General features: G+C 39.8%; 1 protein-coding gene across 1 annotated transcript; it reads right to left on the bottom strand.

Annotated features, from left to right (window-relative positions):
- Positions 1 to 4,801: 4,801 nt before the first annotated feature.
- On the bottom strand, positions 4,802 to 25,324 carry LOC143300123 (uncharacterized). Its single transcript, XM_076613655.1, has 9 exons — positions 25,194 to 25,324; positions 21,495 to 23,842; positions 20,420 to 20,558; positions 19,141 to 19,293; positions 18,665 to 18,776; positions 15,183 to 15,314; positions 12,217 to 12,318; positions 9,732 to 9,911; positions 4,802 to 8,140 (listed from the first exon to the last, which is right to left on the bottom strand). The coding sequence occupies exons 2-9, from the start codon at positions 23,834 to 23,836 to the stop codon at positions 7,914 to 7,916; spliced, it is 3,387 nt and encodes a 1,128-aa protein (XP_076469770.1). The 5' UTR covers positions 23,837 to 23,842; positions 25,194 to 25,324; the 3' UTR covers positions 4,802 to 7,913.
- Between the last annotated feature and the right edge of the window lie 247 nt (positions 25,325 to 25,571).

Below are 25,571 nucleotides of genomic sequence, written 5' to 3'. Positions count from 1 at the left end.
TGCAGACGACTCGCTAGGAAATTCACATCCCCAACGCCTCTGTCCGGCTGCATGAGAAACCGAAAGTAAAACATGCAGATCAACTCAAATCAATTTATTTCGTGTGGCATTTTAATGCGGGGGTAGTAGCCTCTGTGTTCGTTCTCGTAAATTTTTATCAAATCATACTCGCTGGTGTAAACAGTCAACTACTCATAATGATTTCGAATTGCATACATGTCTGCTGTCTGGATTATTGTAATTTTCAGCTTGTCGGTTCACCCAGCTACCTCATTGCTTGGCTTCAGAAAGTCCAGAACCATGCTGCTCGTCTTGTCTTCAATTTTTCCTTTTTGATATTTACGCGTGTGTTCTACTTATAAATGCCTAGGGGTTATTTTCAAGATTGGGCGCAAATGCTCAAAATGATAATCATGATATCAAGATTTTAAATGATTTCCCCCCATAAAGATACCAAATCTGGCACAAAGATATAGGCTGACAAATCATATTTATTTGAACTGCAACATTTTAAGTGCTCCGTGTTTATAAAGTTTACATTACTCTGGTCTCAATTTACCTATCAATACTGTGTTTGCCCAGTTTATATTCTTTTGGTGTTAGCTGTTCTGAGATTTCAGTAGTGCACTGTGCTTGATGCTACCAGTTGACTTCGTTGTTGTTGCCAACAGGTGAACTTTGCTTTATGCTGAGAACGGAAATATAACTTTGGGAGAACTTTCTCCCGTCCCACATGTACATCAGATTTGTGAATCATGACAGTACACACTTTACCCACCTTAACTTGGTGGCCTAACTGTCATGTCATTCTTTTCAGTTCTCCAACAGAACATGAACAGCTTGTTTGCTGTTTTCTATTGAGTCATCTATGCTGAGGCATTTGAGTTCACACACTTATTCTAAGACACTGAGGTTGTGAGGTTTTCTGCAATATTTTATTGTCTCAGTCTTCATCATGTGCAATAGAATGGTCATTTGCAAAAACTCGTCTAATTCAGTGTGTCTGATTGTGCAACTTTTATCCTGTTCACCTGTGCACAAGGGAGCCTAGGTATGACAAAAATAAACCCCAACATATTTCTGATAAACCTCTCAAGTCCAGATGGAGTGTATATTATCCAGAATTTTGTCTTTTGTTCTGTACATTTCCAGCATTTTCTGGAGTTTCTTTTTGGTGACCCCATTGAGGCTGTTTGTTTTTTTTGTATGAAGACAGAAGTTATTCTTTGTTCAGTTCCTGTTGAAGCCTGTCTTTTGGTCCCCTGAGCTGAAAATTAAAGTTCTACTCTGCTAAATGTATGTTCTTTAATCTCTATTTTCTATAAGCACGTTTGCCTACTGTGTGCATGTGTACTTGCATTTGTGTGTGTGTGTGTGTATGTATGTGTGTGTGTGTGTGTGTGTGTGTTGATAGCATGTCTGTTGATCATGGTACGTACTTGACAGATTGTTTTCGTGTGTTCTTGGGCGTTGGCTGGCTGATTAAAGTGATCTATCTTTTGTACTGATTGATAAAAAGTGACAACATTCTCTTCTAGTTTTTTGTTGTTGTTGAGTCCATTTCTGCCAGAATTGAGTTTCATTTTCTCAAGGAGGCGTCACTGCATCAGACAAATCCATATACACTACTCCACATCTGCTAGGCATAACCCAACGCGCTTGTCAGGCCTTGAGTGCATGCTTATATATTTGTGTACCTATCAGAGTGGATTTCTTTTCCCATAATTTTTCCAGAGGACAACACTCTCATTGCCATGGGTTCTTTTTCAGTGCGCCAAGTGTATACTGAACATGGGACCTTGGTTTATTGTCTCATCCAAAAGACTAGATGCTCAGTTTGATTTTCCAGTAAAACTTTGGAGAAAGGGCGAGAGCGAGATTCGAACCCACACTCTTACGGACTCTCGGTGTTGACAGCTGAGCATCTTAACCATTCTGCCACCTTCCTCCTTAAAAGTGCCATGGAAGTATAAAAAAATATGTATGTAAAAAAAGGGTAATACTGGGCCAAGAGCACTTGCAGTCAACATCAGTAAAGGAAACAAATGGTTATAAAAATTAAAACACAAGTCACAAGACTGAACGACTTACAAGCAAGTCAAGTGGTGTGTGTCAATGACAAAGTACATACATACACACATCAACACCTAGACACCCATGAAAACAGATTTGTGCAGATGTGTTTTGAGGCCAGCTTGTAACTGAAACTTTTTTTTTCAGAATGACTAAGTGGCATGATCAAGGTATAAAATGGTAGTATTTAAACACATGCAAGAAATGTTGTAATCAATTCTCTGAGAAATAGGCAGCCTGTGGATTTGATGTCTGATATGCATGACCAAGTTGCACACCACCACTGGCAAGAAGAAAACCAAAGGTCTGGATGTCAAGGAAATCATAAGATCAGATCACAAGGTAACTTCATATATATTTTCTGAGTGATGGGGTTAAGTGGCTGAATTAAATATGAAGACCAACATAATTTTAAGTGTGTGTTCTTTATTTTCCAATTTCTGTAACTAGCTCGTTTACCAACTGTGTGCACATGTACTTTGTATGAGTATTTGGATTGCATGTCTGTCAATCACTTGGCAGATTGTCTTCATGTGTGCTTGGACTGTTGGCTGGTTGATTAACATCCTGGCTTGTTTGTCAACTGGTCATTGAATTGACCTATTTGTTGGCTGCTTGTTTGGATTGGGAGTCTGTAAACTGGTGTCTTATTTCATTTTTTTGCTGTCACTGGCTTGTGCATTCGAGTGACCCACTGATCTGCACTTAGTCGCCGGTTGATCCTTGTTCCTCTGCTGGTTGGTCTGTGATTGACTGGTGTCAGTATGTCAGATACTTTTTGTTTGTCAGATCTTCTCTAATTGTTGATGTTTAGCCCATGTTTCAGTTTCTTACACTGAATCGTCTGTCATTAGTGTTTAGTCTGTTAACAGATACTTGCACTGAAATGTTCAGGTGATTAGCTGGTTGGTAGGTTTGTTAAAAAGGTGATCAGGTTTATTGCTTGTTGAGTTCTAACTTTTTGATTGTGTCAAATAGTGTAACTTTGTTTTATTGCTTTATCCTTGTTCTCTCTTGAAGAGTTATTGAAGCTGGGACAGGTCTTTATCCTTACTCTCTCTTGAAGTTATTCATGCTGGGACAGATCTTTTCTGACAATCAACAATTGTTGTATTAACAGTGGTAATGGTAGAAATTTTGTTTTATTTTTTACAACTTATTCACATTGTCTCATGAAGAGTCAAAGAAACTGACCCATACCTTTCTTTCTAAATAATAAATGAGGAAGGTAACAGTGATACTGTGGAGATCCAAGCTGATCTGAGAATACTTAAAAGGGACACATTCTGTTCTTCCATTCACAATATATCCTGGGATCAACCAAAACTGCAAAGCAACACTATAAAAAAACCCACAAAAAAAAACCTGAAAAAAAGAGCATCAATGACTATTGTGATACTTAACGTTTGAGCTCAGTTTTCTACATTGCAGACCTGAGGAAGATGGTGAAAAGTAAGGCCTACATGTTGAAATCTTAAAACAATTGCAAGAAAGGGACTCCTGGTGGCTTGTGTTTGAAGATGGGATACATTCAAGCCATGGTCTCTCACTCTCTGCAATGTTGCCACAATTATTTTTATTTCGTTGCCCCACCATCTGCACCATTTTCAGTGGCATTAATTCCACATTGCTCAATCTGAGTCCACCATGAATAGCCACACCCAGGTTCATTTGTCACTGTCCCAACATCAGCAGTCCACATGTTATTATTGATATGTACCAGGTTGCTAGGCATCACACCAGAGGAGACCCTACACTGCTGCCAAGTCACTTCCGTAGTGCCTGTTCTGAATCAACATACTAAGACCACCACCTATTAAGCCCCATACTGACAATAATCACTTAGTCATGGAACCAAACAGAGGGAGCAAACGCCCCAGAGTGACAGTGCCACCCAGGCTCCCAACAACAATACCCCATGAATCTGTCAACACAAAAGGTCTTGACAGGACTCACCACGTGCTGCCCAATGAAGTTGACTGGACAGCCATTGACAACTATCAACCATTTGATTATACCCTCAGAAAATCTAGAAGGGAGGTAAGTTTACAATTTGAAATGAAGATCTGGGTTCACCAACACCATTTCACAAAAAAACAAAAAAATCAAAGATGTGGAGCTATGATAGATATTGTGAGCTGCTTTATGGTCACTGGTGTTTGTTAGGACTGAGATACGGAAAGTGGTTAAGGATGGCAGAAATATGCTATGTATATATGCAGACACATTCTCAACTTACTTCACTCTGTAAAAATATACATGACCAAGCAATGAACACACACACAAAGTGAAGATCTTGACAGAAGTAGTTAGTTATCTGATCTTTATTTGGAACAAAGCGGCACCAAAATACAGTGTGAATTTCACTTTCGTCACTGACATGGAAATAAACCACCACTTTCTTCCTCTTGTGCAGCTGTGCACATACACACTATGCTTTTTCGTATCTGCATATGTATACAGCAGCACAAATACCTGCACACCTTATCCTGTGCTTTCACAAACACACACACACACACACTCATGTAAACTCCTACAGACACTCAAAAGTATCCTCCAGACTTGTCTTAATCATGGCTGTGTTGACTTTGCACACACTCACCTCTTGAAATCTGTCTGCTCTTTACTGGCACATCAAAGGTACAAGTTCATCAACAGTCCATTTTCTTTTGTGAAAAGACCTTGTTAACACACATTTGGTTAATAAACATGTGAAAGGGGATGTAGGGAAACCATAGAAGTTCACCCTTTCCATATGCTCTCAGGGTCTTCACCCCAAACATCTGATTACATGTTGACAGCACATGCAAAGACACGCCACTCTGGTGAGTGCACACAGACCTCTGTGAAAAAGTAGGATTCCTTGCACACCAGTACACAACACATTTCACACCACTCCAATGCATAATCAATGAGCAAGTGCTGACCTCATACACCAAAGCACGCTTTTAACTTACTATGCATGCAAATTATGAGAAGGCCGTTGGGGAGCGCTTTTCACATCACATGAGCACAGAGTTTATTTACATCTTGAAGCAGATGAAAGACGTTTAAATAATATTGAAGTTCCAGGAGTGCACTGGCTTCAACTGTTTTAGGGCAGTCATTTCAGGCATTTCATTTGTCATCCGTACTTACTTTCAACAAAAGTTTTTTTGGAAAAAAATTTCAGTAATTACAAGTTTATAAATAGTCTTAAACATTAGCTCAATCTCTAGTCGGATGAAAATAAGGAAGAACTGTTTTAATATCATACAGAACTTATGATACAGAATAAATGCTAATATTATATTGACAACACAGCCAAAGCTCAGCTCATGAGCAGAAATGGATGAAAATAAACTAGAAGCAAGTAAGCAAACTGACACACTATGAATAAAATCCTGTACCCATAACCAAGTTTACACAGCATTAAATATGAAGGTTTCCAAAACTGCCGCCAATACATTCTTTTGTTTAAGCATATATCATGTGCACTGGAACAAAGATATCTGGGCAGCTTTAATTCTCTCAAAGATAAATGTGTCCACAGCTGACAGACTAATTTTGATTGTTTCACTGAGATGCCATGAGTTATTCTGTGTGGGAGGTCAACAGAATGAACAGGTAAGTCCATGAAAATCTAGCCACTTCTCTTCTTTTGCCTCTGCAGAAAATAGCATTTTAAATCCTAGATTTCATTATCGTTCTTTAAACTATGTCCGACACATCTTATTCAGTGATAATAATCTACTGTTTCATAAGGTTTTGGTACCCTTATGTTTGTGGCTGCTGTGAACCCCTCTGCAGAGGGGAGTATTGGGAGAAACATGACTTCTGATTCATTCCTAGACAACTTCATGACCTTGACTATTATAAAAGCTAAATTGGTGTCATATTTGTCATGGTCAATTATTGTGTCAGATGCTTATGGCATCTGGTTTTGGCACATTTTTTTTTTAAATAGAAAAAACAACCTTCACTGTCATAATAAATACAAATGCAAAGGTAATTATTTCAGTTTGTTTTCCTTGTTCACATGTATGAATTGAGAGGGACATGAAAATGTAATACATTAAATACATTACTTTTCAATCGAATAAGAACAAGAGACAAAGAGGACAAAGACAGAATGAAAGCCAGGCCATCCTACAGTATGAAAGGAGAAAGGAGAGAGAGAGGACTCAATACAGAAAACAAGAAAGCCTTATTAAATGTAGAGTGTGTCTTAAAAGTCCTAAATGGTTGGGTTAAAATGGATATTTAAGTACAAACTATATAAGAGAAGAATGGGAAAGCCCATAATTTATTTCTTAAATTGAAAATGCACTCCATCTTTAATTTTACTTTGGTTACAGTGCAGACAAAGACCTGTGTACCTGGAGAAGACACTTATGCAGACTAACTCAGTAACTGCCTGTCTCCAGTTTTAACTGAATTTCCTTCTTCTCCTACACATGCAGAGGAAACAAACAATTAAGGAAAAACAAAAAACAAACAAAAAAAAACAGAAAAAGAAGAAGAAAAAAAGGTTACTCTCTGCAATGAGTGCACAACAAACTGGAATTTTTGCACCAGACTGGTATTTTTGCCCTATTTCCAATCAATCTACAAGCATTTGCACAACACTTTTATGTGTTTCATGCTCAATGCTTTCAGCACATATTTGGATTAATAATACACGAGTATATGTTGGCACATACAAACATACACACATCACAAGTTAAGTAGACACAAAGGACATGCTGTCTTAAAAGACATTCAATGAAATCAAAGTACACATGAGAGTCTCTCTGTCACACCCATTCTTTCTCTAAAAATCCAGTGTTACTGAACATCAGCAGCTGAACAAGCATTATGCTTTAAACAGAGCAAGATATCTTTTTTCTTTCCACTTTTGATCAAGAAAATAAGTATGAACAAAAGAGATAACCTTCAGCTAATTTTTCCCTCGTGTGCTCTCCTAAACAGGAAATTACACAGATCCCCCAAGAGTATTTGCTAAACAAAACCAAACCAAAACAAACCAAACCCATCAAGATCTTTATATTGTAATTGGGTACATCAAGAGTAGGAGACATCAGGCTAAGAGACTGGTTCTGACTGACCAGAAATCTTTTGTTTATCGTTTTGGATGAAACAGCTCAACTTACTAATGTATGTCACATCCAGAAGGTCAGTATACAGTGAATAGTGTATCCCCCCTCCCCCAACCTTAATGTGAACTATACTCACACAGCTCTCCGCTTTTCAAGCTCTTGACTGCAATCAGTTTGTCAACCATAGTGACAGCCTCTTCCATGCCTCAGTCATGACTGAGCTTCTTCCATACCTCAAAGTCATGACAATGAACTTCTTCCATACCTCAAAGCCATGACTGAGCCTCAATTATACCCCAGATTCAGGACTAAGCCTCAATTATACACCAAAATCATGACTTTGAGCCTCAATTATAGCCCAAAGTCATGACTTTGAGCCTCTTCTATTCCTCAAAGTCATGACTGAACCTCTTCCTCAATGTCATAAATTAGAGCATTTTCAATACCTCAACTCATGACTTTGTACCTCCTCTATACCTCAGTCATGACTTTGAGCCTCTTCTGTGCAAAAGTCATGACTCTGAACCTCTTCTATACTTCAAAGTCATAACTTTGAACCTCTTAAATACCTCAGTCATGACTTAGAACCTCGAGCCTCTTCTACACCTCCAGCCATGACTATGAGTCTCTTCCATACTTTCAAGTCCTGACTCTGACCCTCTTCCATACCTCAAAAGTCATGGTGGCAAGGTGATCCCCACCCTACCTCCACATACGCTTCCCCAGGCTAACTAAACATCAGCATCACCCCACACACAAGCGTCACTGGGAAGGGTGGGAAGAAGAAGAATCACTGTGCGGAGACGAAGGGGAGAGCAGTGGCAGGTCGGGGGCGCTGCGCAGAGCCGTCCACTGGGCCGTGTTGTGGCGCACGTACAGTGTCACGCCCGCGCGGTACACAGCAGGGATGCGGATGTGGGAGGTGACCTGGGCGCGGTAGCCAGGCACACTGGGCATGTTGTGCTCTCGCAGGATGTTCACCACTTGGCCTGGAGGACAAAAAGCAAACACACTGGATAGTTACAACCATTTACTATGAATCATGATACTATTGTCGATAATGCTGGTCATTTCGCTGGAGCGTTTCTTGTACGAGGAGATACCTGTGGGAAGTCAAATCCATAGCAGTTGTTTATTATCATTTTGTAACCCTCTTTGCCAGTATGCAAGCATACGGACAGAATCAAGCATAAACAGATAGAACTGTATTTATTTATCTTCTCTAGATGCCAGCTACTTGATCCGCTGAGATATACGTGTCAGGGAGGTACTCTCTGTGTGTGTGTGTGTGTGTGTGTGTGTGTGTGTGTGTGTGTGTGTGTGTGTGTGTGTGTGTGTGTGTGTGTGTGTGTGTGAGTGAGTGAGTGAGTGAGTGAGTGAGAGAGAGAGAGAGAGAGAGAGAGAGAGAGAGAGCGAGTATAAATGTTTACTTTCAAACTTTAAGGCACTAATTTAATAAAGTCCAAGTCACAATGTGAACACAAGTAAAGGGAAACAATCCCAACTATCAAGCTTGATTATCAAAAAGAGAAAAGAAAAAAACCCTACGAAACAAAAACAACAACAAAAAGCATGCAAACAAACAGGCAAGCAACTGACCATAATCACTAGTGATCCATGTACTTCTTAAACAGATTCTCTCAGATATTCCATACTGTTCAAGTTTTCTTTGTCCTTTCTCAAAATGGTTTTGCAAGACTATTGCCACACTTGATTTTGGCTTTTCCCATCCCATTCCCAGGTCTGATTTCCTATTTGTGATTGTTGTAATGTGTCTATGTATAATTTGCTTTTTGCATATGACTCCCCACACCCCCTCCTCCCCAACCCTTCACACAATCTCCAGGTGTATTGGAACCACATATCAATATCCAGTACGGTATATTTCAAATTCAGATTCAGAAAAGAAAACACCAAGGCACTATTTCCATCACATTATCCAGTATTTGTCTTGCCATGAAAACCAGTTAAGGCACATGTTATGTGGCAAGGCAGAAGCTGGGAGGTGGGGGATGGGGGCTTGGGTGGCAGGGATAAGCAGAGCCCTAAACATAACCAAATGAATAACATTACACTTGACAGCTCAGGAGGAAAAAAAAAAAAAAATCAGGAAATCTGTAGCCGTTTCGAATACACACACTTCTGATTTCTAGACTCTGTCCACACTCTTTCCATGGTCAAGTCTGGTGGTTTCCATGCAATGTGGAATGTTCATAAACAAAGAATGTCCAAAATCAAATCTGCAAGAAAAAAACACCCACTCATTTCCAAAACTTACCAACTCACAATGAGAATGTTCCCAGCCCAACCTACCTGCACAGAACCCTAACTACCACTCTACCCCAGAGTTCTAAGCACAACCAAATCACTAATAATTAACAACTTTTATTGTAACAGCTCATTCCCGAGAGTTCTAAAGACAGCCAGATGAACAAGGTTTCATAACAATAAAATTTTTATAATACTACCACTTTGGTTAAATACACTGTACCATGTCAAACTGAGTCAACAAAAGATCATTCCTTTACAACAGCAAAACTTGTGTCAACAAAAGCAGCTATCGACCAGAAAAGGCCATACCTAGTACGTTCATCCTGCACCAGCGGGGGTCCGGGTGGTGGAGGAGACGGGCGAGGCTGGCCGTGGGCTGGAAGCGGCTGACCACGTCCTGACGCCGCACCAGCAGCACAGAGTCACTGGTCAGCTGCTCCATCATCCTCTCCTCTGGCACAATCTCTAGGGGGTTGGTCAGGTACACCCCTAAGAAACAAACAAACCACAAAGCCATCATAGCTCATGTGTGGTTCTTGCTTACCAACAACAAAATGGAAAACAATGGGGTGAAGGGGAGAGGGGTGGGAGGGTAACAACAAACACTTGACAAATTAGGTATGCAGGATCAGACAAGGGGAATCAGGGACCTGAAACCAGGTATAACATTATACCACGCTCTTGATCATCAATACCACACACAAACTTCATTCATACATGTACGAAACTCACGCATACATACGAAAAGAATATAAGTGTTATGGAATACAAAGCCACAGGCAATGTTTAATGCAATGGATGAACCCCAAAAAAGAGAAAGTTTTACACAAATGATGTTTTAGCACTCCCAATGTTGTTGTGCTTTCCACATGATGACCATGCTTCAGAAAGTGAGTGTGTGACACCCACAATGCAAAAATGAGGAATGTCTATCCTTTCACACACTTTTTTGATATATTTTTTCAAACCCAATCATCTGCACCATTTCCATAGCATTACTCCCATGCTGTTTAAAGTTCCCCATACACAGCCACATTTGGGTTTGTCTGCTGCAGTTTCAGGGAACAACTGATGTTAGATCGCCAGGAGGCCACACACAAGAGGAGACCTGCTGCTGAGTCACTTTGATGGTGTTCAGTACTGCCAACTCTGATTCAGCATATGCAGGACACCACCTACTAAGCCCCTAATAAAGGAAAATAATCACAAAGTAAAAAAAAAAAAAAAAAAAAAAAAAAAAAAAAAAAGAAAAAAAAAAAGAGGCTAGGCTTGGCTTTCATGTCTCCAAAGTTAAATGTCTAAGCAGTCATCTGCTGTCTCAAAATCACTCTTCAACTCTCACATTCTTTTCCACAAAAGCAGTCAATGCATGAATAGATTAGTATCCGACATATTTTGTGTTTTCCTGTCTCATCCATTTCTCTTTTGTTCCTATTGCCTCTCCGGTGTGGATACTGGGGGCTCTTTCAATTAACCCCACCAGGAATTCTGTGCCAGAAATCTTTTTTCCAATGTTCTCTGTTTCTGGCTTATACCTCTTCTTTCTGTCATCTTGTCATTTCTTATTTTCTGCTTTGCAGACCCATTTGCTCCCCCCCCCCCCCCCCATTCTGGATAATCCTTTTCACTTTTTTCTGGACTTGATAATTGGACTATATCATGTTGTCTTTTTGCATATAGGATATCGAGTTGCTGGCACATGTTTCCTGGCTTTTTATGTCTATTTTTATGTATCAGTTAAAGAATTATGGGTACTTATTTTTGTGTTTAGGTTCCTTATTTTCTGCTCCTCTAGTGAAAATTGGATGAATGTGCTTTCCCTGGTTTTTTTCTTTCTTTCAGGTTTCAGAGATGTCACTGAAAAAACAGTAAAAACAACCAATGGGTTTTATGATTAGCAATGGGTTTTATGATTATTATTTCAACCATGATGTGGCCCTGTGCAGTTGTAAGGGCTATACGCAACAAAACTGAACTAAATTATGTTCCTGATATCGCCTGGTCGCAAGCAACAGTACCATATTGAATTTTGCTGCTGTTGTCACGTGGCTAAAAGCAATAACATGCTGAATCTTGCTCCTGTAATCACTAGGCTATAAGCAATAACACTGTACTGAATTTTGCTCCTGTAATCACTAGGCTATAAGCAATAACACGGTACTGAATTTTGCTCCTGTTATCACTAGGCTATAAACAACAATACTAAAGTTATCACTAGGCTATAAGTAACAACACTATTCTAAATTTTGTTCCTTCTAGGCTGTAAGCGACAATACCATACTACATTTTTGCTCTTGCTGTCACTTGAAATAGATGCTAATGCAGTGATAGCCTGGAGATGGCCTTAGTGGTCCGCAAGGCTCTAAGCACTATAATTTGAGATTTTTTTGCTGTTGTTTGCTCCTGATATTACTGGGCTTAAGCAACAACACTACACTTTTTGCTTGTTATCAATAGGCTATAAGCAACAATAATAACTATAATAAATTTTGCTCCTGATACTGCTGGGCCATAAGCAATAAAACAATACTTAATTTTGCTCCTGATATTGCTTGGCTATAAACAACAATACTATACTGAATTTCGCTCTTGCTATCAGTAGGCTATAAGCAACAATACTATACTGAATTTTGCTCCTGCTAGTTCTAGGTTACAAGCAACGACATCAGACTGAATTTTACCCTTATTATCAGCAGACTATCATTAGCAACAATACTGCACTGAATTTTGCTCCTGTTGTTGCTGGGCTACAATCAACAACACTATAGTAAAATTTTGCTCCCATTGACCTCACCTCTGGGGCCCACTCCATACACCATCTGATGATGCCAGGCATCTGGGATCTGCTGCTGCTTCGCTCCTTTCTGCAGGTTTAATGTGGCAACTGGCACTGCCCCTGTAAGTGTAAAGTTTACCCAACGTGTTAAAGAAAACAGAGTTCATCAACTTCTCCCTCCCTGAGTAAGAGCAGATCATATGTGCTTGTGGTGTATACTGCTGTGTGTGTGTGTGTGTGTGTGTGTGTGTGTGTGTGTGTGTGGGTGGGTGTGTGTGCGTGCGTGCATGCCCCTGTGTGTGAGTGTTTAAGTGCACACATGTGCATGTGTGTGTTTACATTCCCAATTCCTGCATGCTTACTTCAGTGGGCACCAATGTTCAAAGCAAGCACAGTCTCTGAAGAACTGACCGCTCTTTTACAGCTAAATACCGGTAATTCTATAGAATAAAGACAAAATTGGCCACTCATCTATAAATAAATTGACAAAATAAACTCATTTTCTACCTACTGAATACAGTAATTATGACATACAATCAATTAAGATTTATACTCTGAATCATTTCATCTTTAAATACTTGTTTCACATCACTTAATTCAGTACTACCAGTTAGCTTCCCTGTCTTTCCCCACAGATGACCCATTTGTATGGGTAAGCAATCTTCTTCTTCTTTGTTCCTGGGCTGCAACTCCCACGTTCACTCGTATATACACGAGTGGGCTTTTATGTGTATGACCATTTTTACCCCGCCATGTAGGCAGCCATACTCCGCTTTCGGGGGTGTGCATGCTGGGTATGTACTTGTTTCCATAACCCACCGAACGCTGACATGGATTACAGGATCTTTAACGTGCATATTTGATCTTTTGCTTGCGTATACACACGAAGGGGGTTCAGGCACTAGCAGGTCTGCACATATGTTGACCTGGGAATCGGAAAAATCTCCACCCTTTACCCACCAGGCACCGTCACCGAGATTCGAACCCGGGACCCTCAGATTGAAAGTCCAACGCTCTAACAATTCGACTATTGCGCCCGTCGGTAAGAAATAAAATTGCCAAAAAAAACCAAATGTTAGAATCTATTACCTGAAAACTTCCAAACTGATCAGTAACATAACAAGTTTGTTGGGGACAAAATATAAAACTTCCTCCCTTCTGATGCTGTCATCCAGTGAGATGATCAAAGTATCCATATTCTTTTTCTTCGAAATTTGCACACACTGATCACTTGTAAACAAATCCAGGTCAGCACACATTGTTTGAAACAGACTGAATTCAGAATGTTACATGGCACCTTTGCCTAATTCTCTTGTCCGCCTTGTGACTGAGTAGACACAGGGTCAGACACCATTGTTGATGTGAACCAGTCACCTAAAAGGAACTATCCTGCTCATGAGCACAGGAACACACTCTGGATTTATTAGTTGCAGTATAGAGTGGAAAGGCCAGTTAAGATATTCTTAGCTTATAATGTAAATATGCTGATTAGATGCCACTGCAAAAATTAAAAATTTTCTAAAGCCCCGATTAGGCTCCTTCGTCTGAAACAGTTGTAAACTGTAGGGCCTTGATCAGGGCCCAACATTTGGACTGAGTTAAACAAAGTGATTGCGAGTGAGATACAAGCAGCATTTTCTAATACTACAGCCTAAATGCAAGAGCATTTTCACAATGATGAAAGGAAAAAGAATGTCAATCAGCTGATAGGGAAAGTAATCAAACAAGGGAACATCAAAACTAAAAAGAAAGAAACAGCTCTGGCCAATAAGAAATAATTTAGACACCAGCAATGTAATTCATTGTCTGTAGAGAAAACAGGGCAGGTATGCCACCACACAATGTCCACATTTTAAAAATATCATTTCTTTAATATTGGTTTTTTTTTCACAAAGTTTTCAGGAACCAAAACCAATATAATGAGAAACTGCTTATTTTTCAGGAACAAAAAAGATATACACATGTCTATCAAAACACTGTTACGACAGATGATCTACTGATGAATCAATTCATTCACGAGACAAGTATAATATTAAGACAAATAAGAGCAATTTAAAAATCATATACACCTTGCCCCGCCCCCCTCCCCTCCCCCGAGGGCTAGGCACTACAAATCAATATTGTATGGACATACTCTTAAAAAACACACACCACAACTGATTTCTAGGATAAAATACTGACAGTTAAGTCAGGCGCTTTTGAAAAGGTGCACACTGACCTGTCTTGCATACTCAAAGTGATCTACAAATCTGGCAGCTCAAGAAAACAAGGATTCTGAAGAAAGAGGACAGTCTGCATGCCTGCTTTACAAATGGTCTGATACTGCATACAGTTTCAGTTTTTCAATAAGGTGTCACTGCATTAGGACAAATCCGCTTATGCTACACCACATCTGCTATGCAGATGCCTGGCCAGCAGCATAACCAAACACGCTATCAGGTCTTGAGTGCTTACAAATATAATTGTGTACCTATCAGTGTGGATTTCTCCTGCAGAATTTTGCCAGAGGAAAACACTAATGCTACTATCGGTTCTTTTTCAGTGTGCCAAGTGTGTGCTGCACATGTGACCTTGGTTAATCATCTCAACCGAATGACTAGATGTTCAGTTTGATTTTCCAGTCAAACTTGGGAGAAAGGGTTAGACCTGGATTCAAACCCAGACCTTCACGAACTATGTATGGGCAGATGAGCACCTCAACCATTCCGTCACCTTCCTCTTCTTCCATGTGGAATGTCAAATAACCTGACTGATTATCTAATAGGAAATTTTCTTCCTAAAATTATGTTTAAGTAACATACTTACCGTGACCCACTATTGCAGACTCCGGCAGGGGTCTGACATTCCTGTCCTGGCAAACTACTATCCGCCTATGCGGAAAAAACAAAAGTAGCTACAGCTGATAACCTCCCGAAGTAGGTAACCATATGATTTTTTTTATGTGAATAATTCTTACTAGTATTAGTAGTAACTGGAACACATACCTCTCTTCATCCACTGAGAAAGCCATGACAGTAGATTAATACTGCGTGGAGGCCACAGCTGAAAAAAGCGTCCACGGATTTCTCCTTTTGTCAGACGCTCCACTCCAGACAGCAGCTCCTCTGCTGTTGTCCCTGCAAATGTATCCCAGTGTCTTGTGCAACGGAATTTTTGTTAAGTGTGCAGGTTGTTCGCAAAAGCAAGTTAACAAATACAGGAAAACCAAAGGACATAAAAAAATGACAAAACTGTAAGATATCTAAAAGCTAGTCAATATATGAAACATTCAAATAGGCTGATTCGCACATTACACTGCACCCAGCAGTATGTGGGTCATGGAAATGTAAAACATCTAGGTACCTAACTTCATACAGGGTAAACACATGAAAGATTGTAGTTTGATTCTAAAACCTGTTACACAACTGTCTGCGGCCTGTTTCTACCCCTGTCCTTTCAGTTGTGCAGGCCAAAAACAGATTATCATTATCATTATTATGGGCATTTACACCTGATCTTGAAAATATGCCCCAGGCATTGACAAATAGAACACACACGTAAATATCAACAAGGAAAAAAACTGAACACAAGATACCCAACAACATTAAATCATTCATCCCCCCCCCCCGAGCCCCCCTCACACACACACACCCCGAAACATACACACACATTACGCACACGCACGCTTGCATGCACACAAGCAAGTCATAGCAAACAATCATAATTTGTACACAATCAAAAATACAACCAACAAATTCTGAAACTCAAACTCGCTCACTCACCAATAGTCATTTTAGTTCATAATGGAAAGGGAAAAGCTGTTGAGAATTATTCAGGAGGGGAAAAGGTGGGTCTTCAGACTGGATTTGAAAGACTGTGGCGAAGATGAGTGACAGAGAGGCTGAGGAAGTTTATGTCCCACAGAATCAGAATCATGTAGGCGTGTGAATGACTTATGTGAAAACTCACTGATTTGTCTCTGCATAAGATTTAACTCTATAGAAATACTTTTATTGACTCACTTGTGTAAACAAAGTGAGTCTATGTTTTAACCCTCTGTGTGTGTGTGTGTTGTGTGTGTGTGTGTGTGTGTGTGTGTGTGTGTGTGTGTGTGTGGGGGGGGGGGTAAACTTTAACATTGCCATTTTATCTGCAAATACTTTGTCAGCTGACACCAAATTTGGCATAAAAATAGGAAAAATTCAAATCTTTCCAGTCATCTTGTTTAAAACAATATTGCACCTCTGGGATGGGCACAAAAAATAATAAAAGAAGCCAAATTATATGCAAACTGAATTTACTGTTATATTCATTTATTTTTTATTCTCTAAACTTGGTACTTTGATCTGATATTCTGACACAACAACAACAGCAGTCATTTTTATCGTTCTTTGTTCAAACAGGAACTTCTTTTGCTAAGCATGGCAGTTATATTCTGGTGCAAGTCTTTGCTGCAGATAGTAAAAAAGGGAAATTAATCTGTAATTAATGCTAGGGGGGTTAATTTGCTTGAAACTGATCTTTCTCATCTTAAACATTACATTCTGAAATTATACTCAATACATAAAAAGCTTGTGTGTTTTACTCTCAGTGTACAGGGCTTTCACTATGTTCATTCTCCCAAGTGGTCTTTTTAGGAAATTTTCTATCTAAAATTACCTTTAAATAACATACTTACCGTGACCCAACTAGTGCAGACTCCGGAAGGGGTCTGACATTCCTGTCCTGTGCAAACTACTATCCGCCTATGCGGAGAAAACGAAAGCACTACGGCCGATAACCTCCCGGAAGTAGGTAACCTCCCCTATTAAAATCAGTACTGTGAGTGGACTTTATAGATCTATTGGCTGAGCCCTTAAGGTCATGGGCAAAAATCAATTGCGTACACATATTTATATTCAACGCGTGTGCTCATATTCCTCGCGAACGCAAAGGTTGCCATTTTGTTTCAAGTTGTTGACCTGCTCGTTCAATCCTACATTCAATCGACAATACACGATAACATGTGATGGCACGATAACATGTGATGGAAAGTTGGAGAAGGAGACCGTTAAATATTTCTTCAGAGAAAGATTTGTGAATGCCTCATCACTTACTGGATTATGCTCCAAACCGCCATAAAAATATCAACAAAATCAGTCGGAATTCACAGTTAAAAATAATAAACCATGAGAGTTAAAACCCTTGATGAAACGTAAAAATTTCCAGTCTTGACTTTTCTCAAAATGAAGTCCTTTTCACTTCATATGACGTTTAGAAGTACTTGTACTTGGCTCTTCATGTTATTAGTTTAACAAAATACTGAGTTTTCATATCAACTTTAAAACTATAAAACTAGAATGAACAAAAAAGAGAAATTGTCTCGACTGTATCGTACATTCCTGGCGGGTGTAACTAAAGTTGTACAACTATCTAGATCCAGAGAAAACGGCAAAATGTTGCAGTGTGATTGTGGTGATAGCCACATCTCCTTTACCGCGGACTTAAAAAGAATTTTTAAATGCCCTTAAAGATTTTTTGAATGCCCAAGATACACCAGAATAATATGATTTAAACAGCGTTCTCACTGTGAATACCACAATCGATTTATCGCCCTTTAAAAAAGCATGTTTAAATGTTAAAATTTTGAACGTCAGTTAAGGAGCCATGATAGTGTATTGGGTAAGACAGTTTCTTCTCACCCGAACATGCGAGGTTCGAATCTGCCTTCAGGACTTTTTTAAAATTAAAAAATTTTTTTTTTTTTTAACCCGAAGTTTTATAATAACAAATACAGAACACATTTTAATAATTAGATTTTTTTTTAAAATATTTTTTTTAAGTGTACCACAAGTGAGTTTTGAAGGCCTTGCCTCTCTTGTTAACATTATTCCTACACCTCCATTTTTTCAGTTCTGCTGTTGTTTGTTTTTGTCCTCTCCTCCAGTTCCTATCTGTACGAGTCACTTCCGTCTACTTGAAAAAGGTTGGGAAAAAAAGAAACGTAATTATCTGTACAGAACACTTATTTTAATTTTGTTGTCGCTGTTCAAAAGAAATAAAGCATCACTAGAACAGGTCACAAATGATTAAGACTAACAGACTAAATCAGGAAACAATTAGATCAATCAAATCAATTACTATATGCTATGACCTCAAACAACAGAAAACTATTTTGAGTTGAACGGATCAAGATGCGTCTAATATCTCATGAACATCTGGGACTACCAAAAGTACAGAGTGTTGTTCATTAATGAATAAAAACAACAGCAACAAAAAAAGACCCCACATAATATCCATTATCAAATTCTCCCTCTATCATACTGAGTTTGTTAATTTTTTGTTACATTTACATTCTTCCAATTGTTTTAAAAAAGCATGCCGATTTTTTCTTTTTTCGCTGTTTCTATTAAGAGGCACTAGCTGTAAGAAATACACATTAGAGTACCTGGTAAAACCAACATTCCTCTGGTAAATTTTACACACTCAAAACAAAAATGTTAAATACCTGCAACTGCTCTGGAGGCCAAATACTCGGCAACAGAAGCTTTCTCCTTCCGTAGGTTGACCTGAATGGTGCTGCATACGTCCTCTTTCTCCGCCATAATCTCAAATGCTTTCTGCAAGGATAAGTCACAGAAATGTCAACAACTTTGCACAGACCCAAAGATGCACATGCACAACAACTTTCATCTCTTTTAAAACACAAGTTTGGAGGTACATATAAATATATTTTTCTTTTAGAACTAAATGCATTCTTTTTTGTGCATCACACTGAATTGATGTTTATTCAAACTAAGTGTTCTACGATCCTGCCAAAGGTCCTTCTCTTACGATGAAAAGCACTGGAACAATTATGGTCAAGAACCACTTGCATACACACACACACAAACACACCAATATATATGCAAACTCCTGTACATGCACTCACACAACACACATACACACACTGACATAGACTACTAGAGAGCCAAACACACTTACCAGGAGATTCAATACCGCTGTCTGACCACATGCAGACATCCCAATCTGTTTGACTTGCAACAGATAGGCTTCATACTCACTCCAGATCATCATACGCTCAACTGAAGGTAACGAGTCCACCCCGTTCTCAATCGGTCGACACACAATCCGTTTCTGTTTGAGAAAAGAAGAAAATCTAATCCAGTGAATCCACACAAGAAAAATAATAATAAAAAGATTTCACAATGTGCTGTATTATAAATTTGTTTTGTATACAGTACAGTATTACTTTTTGACACAAACAGCTCTCTAGCTCTCTCTCTGTAATTCAGGTCAATTTCCTTGCAAAGAGCATGTCGCCACAGTGTAGTGCCACCCTCCCCCTTCCTTTTTTTCCTCCTCTCTGCACACATATTTCGATATTTGTTTTACTACTGAAGTGGGTTTTTCTACGGAATTTTGCCAAAGATAACCCTTTTGTTGTTGTGTGTTTTCATGTGCGCTAAGTTACAAGCGCATGCTGCACCCTGGACCTCATTTACCATCTCACCTAAATGAATGTAAATGGCTGTAAGACACACAGCCCTAAGCTTCTATTGTTCTGAAACTATTTCCTTTCTTAGATATATACAAACACCCAGTTTATAAGGGGTATACATAGGATCGGACTGTCATCAGTCTGTCTGTAATAAATTCTGAAATGATCATGACCGAATCTGAAAAACTGACCAGTTCCGACAAGTCTGAGAATGATCCATAGGTCTTGGTGAAACAGGTGTAAGCTTTCTGAGCTGAGAGTTCCAGGTTATAAGAACTACAGGACTGAATCTAACAAAGGGCATTTTCTGATGCTGTTTTGTACTTGTTCCCCCCTCTCTAACAATTTTTTTTTCAGTTATAGTATAACTCCTTTAGTCATGAACCACACACAGTATACCCTAATACCACTCACTAAAATTAAGAACCTGTTGAAAGGATTGATCACGTAGATGGGCGGTTTACAAAAATCAACAAAGATTGCAATCTTATGCATGCCATCACCACCAACACAGTAAAAATAAACACCCCCACAACAAATAACATAAGAAAAAAAGTGAGGATATTTACCCATACACACATAAAAGCACAAACACTCACATGTTCTTGCACACACACACGCGAACGCGCAATTTTTCTCTCTGAAGTATATGTATGCTCACACATGCACACAAGCATGCTTGTCAACACAGTGACAAACAAGTAAAAAAACTGCATCTCCTCCCACCCCCTAAACCTTCTCCCCTCACATTATTCCACAGACCTTTTTATTGTCCTTGTTGGTTTTGCAGAGGGGTAGAGAGTGATGCAGTGAGTTGTGTGCCACGCAGCAGTCTGAGGAGGGATACAGCCTGTAGCCATACGTTCTGTCTTCAAACACAACAGGTTCTGACACTCCCGATCTGCAACCATAATCATATCATCTCAGCACTGCTCAAAATGTTCTGTAAATCATTCTGACTGCTGGTTCCGTAAACTTTAAACTGGGTCTGTGAAAAGGAACACATTATTCTTACTCTGGGAATAAAAACACATGTATACAAACACTCTGACACAAACACATGGAAATCTATTTATAATGTATTATATACACTTGTACATATGCACACACATTTCACAAACAGTAACGCAGTGCATACTGGGGAAAAAAAAAAAAAAAAAATCCACATCATCCAACTACAACACACACACACAAACACAAAATCTTCAATCTGACATTTTAAGTTTTAATTGAAATGAAAATGTCAGCCTTGTACATGACAAGTCTATAAGAATAAATCTTACTTAACACTTTTCTTATTCTATTTCATTTATATTAAAAAAAAAAAAAAAAAAATTAAATGGCTTAATCATTTTTAGAACACACAGACCTACTCTCTCTCTCTCTCCCAGTCTTTTTCAGAACACACACACACACTTGACTTAAACAAAAAAAAATAGAACACACACACAAATGAATGCACACTGCGCGGGCGCGTGCGTGCATGTGTGTATGTGTGCACGAGCATATGTGTGGTGTTTGTGCATTTGTGTGTGTGTGTGTGCGTGTGCGTGCTTGTGCATGAATGTCTCTGTGTGTGTGCATATGGGCACTAATATTGCAACACTGACCAGGACAAGAAATGTGAGATCTTAACTTAGTGCAGTACAGGTCTACATGTATTGGGATATTTTATGATTGAGAGCCATAAATTTTGGCCAAACAGAGCAAACCAACATGCCTAATTTTTGAGTCAGTCTGACATGGTACAGTATATGGTGCTAAACTGAAAATCAATTCATGCAATTCTCAATGACAATAAGTGAAGTGACGCATGCAAGCAAAAACAATGTCTTACTCAGAGTTAGCCCTCCATGGCTGAGACTCCCCAAAGGGACTCTTATAGTTATATTCAGGGAGCCCCATCGTACTGCAGGACTCCACATTGGGCTCCAGCATGTCCTGGTCCTGCAATGACGCCCTGTCCCCCTGCCTGTCCAGGATTCCTGGCGCTGAGGCAAGGAAAAGAACGTTGTCATTGTCACACTTGCCCTGACCTGAACTTGACCCTGCCCCTTCCCGTCCCTCCTCCACCATGGGGAACTTGTCAAAGACTTTCTGCTGACGGTTGCTCTCATCGTTGATGAAGTTGGAAGGGGCGACATCATCCAAACCATTCGCCATGGCCTCCCCTGGACCACGCAGGCCTGAGGTGGCTGGAAGCAGTCGATTCAGGTTGTTCACAGGGGGAGGAGGAGCGCAAGCCCCTCCAGCCTCTCCCTCAGATGCCATGTCTGTAAGGAGGCCGGCGTAGTGGCGGGAAGCACTCTGACCAGCATGTGGCAGACAGCTGGTTGTGGGGCACTGGTTCTCCTGCAAGCAGCAGGCACGGTCAAAGTAGAAACAAACCAAATCCCCACCTGCCCCAAACTGTGGCTCCACATGCTCATCACCGTGTGGCGGTGTTACCAGCGCCTCCGCCACACCTGCTCCCTCATGCATAGGGCCTGGAATGTCTGCGCTGTGTGCAGGCAGCTCATGAGGAGCTCCTTCACTTATTTCATCTTCATTCTCACTTTCACTGCTGTTCCAGAAGACACCATCAGAACTGGACAAATCTCGTGGAAGCAGGAAGTTGTCAAAACCCCCATCATGACTAGGACTAGAATAGGAAGTTCTGAACATAGCACTATCTGAAAAACGGCGCAGATCAGGAGAGGAGTTCTGTTTGTGGTTCAGTTCCTTATCTGACCCACCAGACAGGTCATTCTCCTGTTTAGAACATGATGTGTCCTTCGCTGTGGGTGCTGATACAGTTCCAGCATCTGCCATATCACCATTAACGGAAGACAGAGAGGCAGAATCAGCAGAGCTGGACATGAGAGGACCAGACATTACTGGTAGGTCAGTATCAATGAAGTCTCCATTGTCCTCTACATCTTCCACATTGTTCACATTGGCAGGGCCCCCTGGTCCAACAGCAGCAGCATCAGGGACATGTCTGAACATGTCATCTTCAGAGTCACTGGCATTGTAACGCCCATTTAGGGAACGCCGTCTCTTCCTTTCCCTCCCCTGGTAACACTCCAGAGGATGATCCATGTGATATGAAGAAATGTGTCCATTTGGAAAGCTGGAATCCACATTAGCACCATCACATGGGGAAGAAATACTGGCATTTTCTGAATAAAATAGGCTTTCACCAGCTAACACATTTCTATCAAAATCACAGACTGCCCCTTCATCTACCAAGTCTTCATCTCTTTGAGGTGACACAGGCAATGCTGCTGCACCATGAGTATCACTTCGGTCATTCAGGTGGAGAATCCTGTTCAGGTGAGGAGGCAACTCCGGCACACGACTATGTGGCACATCTCCATTGCAGTGCTCTCCGATTCTTAGCTCACTGGCCGACTGAGAATACCTTACTATGTTTGTCACATTTTTTGAAACAGTGTTCTGAAAGTTACTATCATCCTCATCTGAATCTGATGGCACTTTGCCAAAGACACCTGTCTTTGAATGACGATCATCTCTACGGGGACGTCTTTTAAATTTCTTGGGTTTCGCACCTTTATGGCACTGATCTGATGAAACAGGACACACATTTGGGTTAGACATCACATGGTCAAAGTTATCATCAGCGCTCAGGTCATGAAACACAGCACCATTTCCATTCACATGAACAAGATGACTACTAGAGGCTATGCCCTGTGATGCGGACAGTGAATTTCTCTGAGAGGACAAAGTGTTTGAAGTGTGTGAGTAAGATGTCACCAAACCATTCAAGTATTGTCCGGTTCCAGGTCTGGAGTGAGTGCTGCAGACTTTATCCATGGGCTTTGACTGTGCAATGTTTGGCTGGGAGCCATCATGACGAGACACCATGCACCCTTGTGAATGTGAGCAGCCCATATCTGCCTTACTTATAACAGACAAAATACCGTTGGAATTATTTGCACCTTGCGAATTTATATGGTCACCACCATGGTCAACATCACAGGTTACTGGCAGTGATCTTGGTGTGATCTGAGTTTTAGTAATTGTGGAGTTTACACGTTGCTCTTTTTCACTGTTGCTGTCAATGTCACACTTTACAGCACAATCATTTCCTGGTTTTGAGATGACAGGGTTGGAGGTTTCCGAGTCTTTATCTTCTTCATCAGCACTGTCAGTTTTGGCAGGACTGTTATCTGCCATTTTGACCTGCAACAGCATTAAAATTTATCATCATGTGCACCCATCATATTCATGTTTTTTTTTTTTTATATTAAAAAAAAAGAGAAGGTTTTACTGAATGAGAGTAAACATCTTAAAATACAACTTGTGTCACAATAGCGCAGTGGGTCATGGTATAATATGTATAGTTGAAAGCTATGCACTATACTATTCCTTACCTGCAGAAACAATTTACGGCTTACTATTACTTGATTACTATACTTCAAGACACCATGTCAACAGATATATATCATAACCACAAATGTCAAGCTATAACTTGGCAACTAGTACAGCAATGAACTACAGATATGTAGGGCACAATTTTCTGGTTCACTACGTTGTTTTTCTATTGTCTGATCTGGCATCAAAAACAATATCTGAGCATTCTTCTTGAAGTATCTAAAAAAGAGAAAAATATTCTCATTATTTTTTATTTATCATCTACTATCATTATTATGATTATCATTTTTTCATCACAATTTCAAATAGAATTTGATTAACTTCTCAAAGTCCTGAATACAAGTTTACAACTATAACTATAGTCACAGATTCGGTGAGATTGATAAAAAAAATAGAACAACTTAATAAATAACAATCAACAGTCTGGTTGCTTTTTACTGGAGAGTGGGATGAATTAATTTAATTTTCAATGACTGACTTGTCCTATGATTTAATCATTTATGCGGATCAGCACAGGTCATGCAAAGATCTGCTCTAAAAAAAAACAACCCCCTCTTCCCCCCAAAAAGGAGAGGAAAACAGACCTCACAGCTTATCAGATCTGGAGTAGCACATGAACCAATCAGTGATACCCAATCTACTCATTGTGATGACTGATCTCAACAACTGAAACTGTTTCAGTTTCCTCTTCACTGCTATGCTGTCAGTTGTCACCAGTTGAAATCAGGCCATTGCTATTCTATATTTGCTTGAAAACATGTTAATGACGTTAGCAGACAATTCTGTAAAAGAGTGGAAAATGTAATGCTGTACATCTTGTTTCCTTGCTTTACTTTAGAATCTGACCCCAAAACAAACCGATCTCGATTCATCTACGCTGGTACAGTTTACGTTAAAGTTAACATAATTCCAACAGAACCCACCCTCTTCGCAGAGTTCCATCTGCGTGTGCGTGTGCGTGGGTGTGCGTGCGTGCGTGTGTGTGTGTGTGTGTGTGTGCGCGTGTGCGTGCATGGGGTGTGTTGACAGCACCAAGCATTCCCAGACATCGTCTGTGTTATTGAAGATTTATTTAGATTCAGAAATCAACCTTCTGCAGACGTATATTTAACATGTATATCCTCATCAAAATGTCAGTAATTTAAAGATAGTATCTTACCTTAGACAGTAAGGAATGGAAACCTTCACAGCCCAGTGCTGAATGCACAACGGTGTAGCTATTTTTCACATTATTTTAGAAAATAGTTGGCTTCCGAAAGAAGACGTACTTCCGCCATGTCTCTCTCCCATGATGCATCACTCAAGCGATGGAATGGAAAACTAATGAATAAATGTGCGTTAAAGAGTTTTTATCTAAGATCCAGCTTGAAAATAAACCCACTGATATTTAAACAAATTCCAGAGAATTACCTCTCGATAACGGCAAAAGTAACACAGAAAAAGCTATTAATTTATCGTCCTTTAAAGGGAAGTCACTCCATTTTGTGTACATCACAGCAGACGACAATTTGCTGCTTTTGATGGACATCGGTTAGCC

This window comes from Babylonia areolata, chromosome 26 (assembly GCF_041734735.1).
Source record: "Babylonia areolata isolate BAREFJ2019XMU chromosome 26, ASM4173473v1, whole genome shotgun sequence".
NCBI lineage: Eukaryota > Metazoa > Mollusca > Gastropoda > Neogastropoda > Buccinidae > Babylonia > Babylonia areolata.
The sequence above is the reverse complement of the archived record's forward strand: the minus strand, read 5'-3'. Positions and strand labels throughout refer to the sequence as shown.

Coding starts and splice junctions, on each gene's coding strand:
- LOC143300123 (XM_076613655.1), bottom strand. CDS start 23,836: ATGGCAGATAACAGTCCTGCCAAAACTGACAGTGCTGATGAAGAAGAT. Junction 19,294..20,419: donor CCAACAAGGACAATAAAAAG/GTCTGTGGAATA, acceptor TTTCTCAAACAG/AAACGGATTGTGTGTCGACC. Junction 9,912..12,216: donor GTATGGAGTGGGCCCCAGAG/GTGAGGTCAATG, acceptor TTTGTTTCTTAG/GGGTGTACCTGACCAACCCC.